This window comes from Jaculus jaculus, chromosome 14 (assembly GCF_020740685.1).
Source record: "Jaculus jaculus isolate mJacJac1 chromosome 14, mJacJac1.mat.Y.cur, whole genome shotgun sequence".
Taxonomy (NCBI): domain Eukaryota; kingdom Metazoa; phylum Chordata; class Mammalia; order Rodentia; family Dipodidae; genus Jaculus; species Jaculus jaculus.
In genome coordinates, this window is record NC_059115.1 from 57178869 (window position 1) to 57184868 (window position 6000).

The 6000-nt window shown below is 46.9% G+C and overlaps 1 protein-coding gene across 2 annotated transcripts in view; it reads right to left on the reverse strand.

The window, feature by feature from the left end:
• Tnpo1 (transportin 1) overlaps positions 1-5253 on the reverse strand; it is a 98504-nt gene extending 93251 nt beyond the window's left edge. For both annotated transcript variants that reach the window (XM_045133232.1, XR_006633406.1), the window contains exon 1: positions 5092-5253. In XM_045133232.1, the coding sequence (XP_044989167.1) occupies positions 5092-5106 (15 nt within the window). In that variant the 5' untranslated portion in view covers positions 5107-5253. The remainder of the gene's footprint in view (positions 1-5091) is intronic.
• Positions 5254-6000: the final 747 nt, after the last annotated feature.

Below are 6000 nucleotides of genomic sequence, written 5' to 3' on the forward strand. Positions count from 1 at the left end.
AGTACACAGAAATGTACCAACAAGAATATATTTTATTGAGGTAAGTCAAGATTCTGGCTTGCATATATGCAGCCTTTACAAAGTTAAGTATTTACGCTTTATTCTCCTACCAACAAAAGGAAAGTAGTTTCCATGTATAACATAGGACTATGATGTTGAGAATAATATATATAAAAGTAATAATACATACTAAATGCCTACAATGCCTGACACATTACAAGAAAAAAAATCATTCACTCAGTCTTCCCTTGTATCCTACACCAGTGGGAGCCATAAATATGTTGTTCCAGTTTATTTCAGGAGCATGATTAAATTCCCTTAAGCAAGCCTGGCATGACAGTACACGCTGATCATACCAGTACCGAGACTGTAGCAGCAGGACCAAGAATTTGAGGCCAGCCTGGGCTATACAAGATTATCTTAAAAACACAACAAAACAGAGCCAGGTGTGGTGGCGCACACCTTTAATCCCAGCACTCGGGAGGCAGAGGTAGGAGGATCACCAAGAGTTCGAGGCCACCCTGAGACTACATAGTGAATTCCAGGTCAGCCTGAGCCAGAGTGATACCCTACCTCGAAAAACCAAACAAAACAAAAAAAAACACAACAAAACAAAAGCACCAGGCCTGAAAGCCTACAAGAATGGGAACCCTAAGGAACTCGCAAAGCTCCAATTTACTCACTGCCCACTTCTCCCTCACTCCTCCTGCTTTTATTCTTTCCCCTCCACCTTTACCCAGGAACCAACCAAATGCTTTCTTGTATTATACAAATAAAACCACCAGTGCACTTTTGGAGTCTATTAGACAGGCCCACTAGAGGTACCCCAACTGCCACACCCAATGACTCCACTCTGCTCAAAACCAGATAGGTTGTTGCCCCAATTCCCTAACCTCTTCAGAGCAAGAGTGAGGAAGAGCAGGAGACAGAAACTGGATAGACAGCTGGAAGTAACAGGGTCCCCAAAGCACATGGCTCAAAAATGGGAATGTCGCCGGGCATGGTGGTACACACCTTTAATCCCAGCACTCCAGAGGCAGAGGTAGGAGGATCGCAGTGAGTTGGAGGCCATCCTGGGACTACATAGTAAATTCCAGGTGAGCCTGAGCCAGAGTGAGACCCTATCTGGGGGGGGGGGGGGGTGGAGTGGGAATGTTCATGAACCTGTAAAGGGGAATGTAGGTTTTCCTCATCTTGCTTTCCCTGAAGGAGTACCCTTTCCTAGAAACCAGACATAAGATTAATCCCTCCCTAGAATCCTAATTGAGCTGGCTTTTCCTTATCTCATCCTCCCTAAAAAGAGGTTTCCCTCCTTATAACTCAGCCCCCTCAAAGTCACTAGGGGGTTATTCACATTTTTGGGGACCCCTTGCTGTTTTACAGGAGCTCTGCCTCCCCCCAGCCCCCAACCCCTGCTTCTCTTCAGTTCTGTAATAAAATCTTCTTAAATTAAAAAAAAGGGGGGGGGGCTGGAGAGATAGCTTAGTGGTTAAGTGCTTGCCTGTGAAGCCTAAGGACCCTGGTTCGTGGTTCGATTCTCCAGGACCCATGTTAGCCACATGCACAAGGGGGCGCACGCATCTGGAGTTCATTTGCAGTGGCTGGAAGCCCTGGCACGCCCATTCTCTCTCTCTCTCTCTCTCTCTCTCTGCCTCTGTCACTCTCAAATAAATAAAAATGAACAAAAAAAATTAAAAAAAAAAAAATCCAGGCCCACTGGCAGAGGCCTGCAATCTCAGCTACTCATTATGGTGAGGCAGGAGGATCATGAAATTATGGCCACCCTGGGTATGACCTTGTCTCAAAATTAAAAAAACAAAAACAAACAAACAAAAAACCCTGAAAGCTCCATGGTAGTGGTAGAGAACTTGTGTAGCATGAATGAGGCCCTGGGTTCAGCCCTAGCACCACACACAGTAACAACAAAGCCAAAACACCACCACCAGAAAACTTCTCTTAAGCAAAAAGAATTTGGCAACATAGACAGGAGCTTTGGATGATCACATATTCTGTCACAGTATTTTCACCTTGGAGAATCTATCTCAATGAAAAATCTAACACAAAGAAATTGTTCTGTACAAATAAGTTCATTGCAGGGTTTCTTGTAATTATAAAAAAGAAAAGTACAAAAGCTTTCATTAGGAGAAATTCATACATTCACCCAAACATCACAGAGCAACTGACAAGCCTGGCATGGCACACACACCTTTAATCTCAGCACTCAGAAGGCTGAGGTATGAGGATCACTGTGAGTTCAAGGCCAGCCTGGGACTACATAGTAAGTTCCAGGTCAGCCTGGGCTTAAGTGAGACCCCTACCTCAAAAAAAAAAAAAAACAAAAAACCAAACAACAACAAAAAAGCAACTGACAAAATTGACTGTGGCCACCATTCCTTCCTGTAAAGATTTTATCTATTCAAGAAAATTTAAAAACAAATCCCCGTGTTTCAGTATTTCACTTGACCATTGAAACTCCTGAGGCTATCATTTTACTTATCATACCGTCTAAGGTACTTCAAAGAACACTACCTACTATGAAAGTCTAAACGGAACCCTATCAAACTTGGCTTTTAGAACCTCTCCTCCCTAAATCCCCACTGACTAATCACAACTCATAATTCAGTCTCCACTGTGGAGTTCATCCCTGTCCTCTGCCAGCACTTAGCAGAGATCTACCATAGCACACTACCTGAGTAGAGGAAGGATCCTCACCATCTCGGGAATTTCAATTTCTTTAACCCTTCTGTTTTGAATGGGGCAGTACTCTCCAGGAGTTTAAATCAGGCCCTTTTGGTCTCTCAGCTTTCCCACCTCTTTGCAGGTAGCCAAGCCATTTGTAGAGGGATCTCTGTGGCCACCAATATGTATTCAAATATCAGTGACAGGAAGAAATACTGATCCCTTATCCCTGGCTCAATCAATAATTTTCACCTATTGCTACACTCACCTCCTCAGTTTATATTCAGTGTGTCAAGTTTATTTCCTTTTTATTTTTTTAATATTTTTATTTATTTCTTTGATTATTTGAGAGTGACAGAGAGAGAAAGAGGCAGATAGAGAGTGAGAGAGAGAATGGGCGCGCCAGGGCTTCCAGCCACTGCAAACGAACTCCAGACGTGAGCGCCCCCTTGTGCATCTGGCTAACGTGGGACCTGGGGAACCAAGCCTCGAACCGGGGTCCATAGGCTTCACAGGCAAGCGCTTAACCACTATGCCATCTCTCCAGCCCTCAAGTTTATTTCCTTACTTACGTAATTTGTTTAGGCTTCCTTTGTAACTAGATTTCTTGTTCTTAAAACAGGTTGCAAGAATCCAGCATGTTTAGCAAATATAAGATATTCCAGCAAATACAGATGTTCACATTTCAATGCAGTTCATTTATAGTTTTAAGAAAAACTGATTTCACATCATGGATTTAACATTATATAAGTAGCAAAAACTATAGTTAGAAAACAACAAAAAACAGTGACTACAGTAACAAGTGTTGATACTGGAAAAATTCACCACTAGAATGTGCGTGTGTGTGTGCATATATATGTATAATACATATATTTTTTCTTACCAAAATCCTATCCTGTTCATATTATATAATGGCAAAGGGTTTTGGGGGGTGGAGGAGGAAAACCCAAAAAGATTTGTATAGACACTGCAGTGAGAGGAACTGAATTCTAGACCAGGATGAATACTGCAAGCCCATCAAGGCTAATGGAAGTCCCCTTTTAGGAAAAAGGAAATGGACCACTAACACTGTAATAGGTTTACATTAAATTGCAGAGATACAAAAAAAATTTTTTTAAAGTACTGTCAAACTACCATGTATTGTATACATTACATATGCCAAGGATGAAAGAGAATTCTACACCTTCAAACTAATATTTTTTCCTTTGCAGTTTTAAGTTGGGGCAGCTAATCTCCAGGAACAACTGGGCTCACAGGGTACGAGAAAGTGGAAAACATAATCCTTTTCCAATATTCTGAATCTTCCTCTTCTATTTCAAAATCTTACCACGCTAATAAGAAAGTTTTTGATGGAAAAACTTCAAATCCTGCGAGGACTTTGGTTTTCTTGATAAATGAGCATATCTGGACTGGACTAATCTGATTACTTCAAAATACTGATTACACCAAACATCTTGCATTTTAAAAGCATCTTCCCTTTAAAGGGGGGGAAGTATCGCTTACGTTCTCATTATTTTAGTCATCCCGGTTTGAAAGTAGGATTATTAAGCTTAATACAACTGTCCCAATCAATTTGTGGATAGCCTCCAAACTTCAAGTTTCTACATTTATATCTGCAGACTTTGTAAATAAGATAACGCTGGAGAGCAATCCTTGCAAAACCCACTTGATTTTTTTTTTTTTCTCTTTAAATCGTTAAAAGACAGAAGTTCATGTTTAAAGGTAAGAAAGCCCTTTCCAAAAGCCAGTTTCATTAGTGGCGGCGGGTCTGTTCCTCTGAGGCTCTGTTCTCCAGAGGACGGGGAGTGGAGGCAGAAGTGAAAAAAAAAAAAAAAAAGCCCATAGTTAACAAAATTCAAAATATTAATAAATAAACAGACCGTGAGGTCAACACACCGTAAGGAGAAAAGAGCCACCCGGACAGAAAGGGATCCGCTAGCTGCGGGGTGCGCGGCATCGGACCACCCGGGGAAAGACAAAGACTGGCCCGGGTCCCCGCGGCGCCCAACCCGGGGCCTGGAGCGGCGGCAGACGGCAGACGGCCGTCCCGGAGCCGCCACGGCCGCACCCAAGGGCTCGCAAACGCGGCGGCCGGACAGCCGTGGACGGCGGGGGAGGGAAGCTCGCTCGAGCAGCCGCTCACCCGCTGCCAAGGCCGGGCCTCGGCCCTTCCGGAGGAGCCGCCGCCGGCCCCGGCCCCGGGTCCCGCAGCAGCAGCTGTTGGGTTTAGAACCGCGCCGCCGCCGTCTCCGCCAGGCTCCAAACGGCTGGGCCTCGGCACCGTGAGGGCGGCCCGAGCGTTCGGCAGTTTTGGGGGGGAACCGCTTGCCTCGGTGTGCGCCCACCTTCCCTCCCTCCGACGCCCCTCACCCCTAATCCACTCCCGGGCTGTGCGACCCTCACGCCACCTACCCGGTCCCACACCATCCCAGAGGCCTCTGGCGTTTCGGGCCCTTTCTGCCAGTAGCGGCGCAGCCTACACAGTCCCCGGGCCCTGAAATGGCTGCGGAACAAAGAGAATCTGGGATCGGGTTGAGCGTCGGTCCGATTGGCCGAGGGGCGGAGCCCCCGCCGCGGGGGGAAACCTTCGCCGGGCGGTTACCCTGGCAACGGGCGGCGGGGGCTCGGGGAAACACACCCGCGCGGCCCGAGCGCCGCTGGGGCCTGCGTGCGGCGGCGTGCGTGCGGCGGCGTGCGTGCGGCGTGCGTGCTGCGTGCTGCGTGCGGCGCGCTTTTCCAACCCGCCCTTGCAGCGTCGCGGCTGCGGCCTGCGCGGCGGCCCAGCCTGAGGCTCCGAGCGCAGCCCCGGCAACTACCGCCGAGGGGGACGGGACCCCAGACAAACTTCGGCACCTCACACGGCCCTCCCCTCCAAGTGACAGGCGAGCCCTGGGAAGCTGCTCAACACCCACAATAATGATGCCAACTTCTCTGATGAAAGAAGGGGCGAAGGAGAAATGGCATCAGGAGACAGGCGTGGGCGGACGGTTGGCCTACTCGCTGCAGCATAGGCTTTCAGCGTGGGCCGTATCTAGCACAAAACTACCATGTAATTCAGATGAGAGGTTTTTTTTTTCCCCACTCTATTTTGTTTGTTTGTTTTTGTTTTTTCGGGGAAAGGACTCACTCTAGCCCAGGCTGTCCTGGAATTCACTCTGTAGTCTCAGGGTGGCCTTGAATTTGCGATGATCCTCCTACCTCTGACTCCCGAGTGCTGGGATTAAAGGCGTGCACCACCACGCCCGGATCTTTTTTTCCTCTTTTAAAAAATATTTTATTTTTATTTATTTATTTATTTGTGAGCAAGTAAGCGAGAGAGGG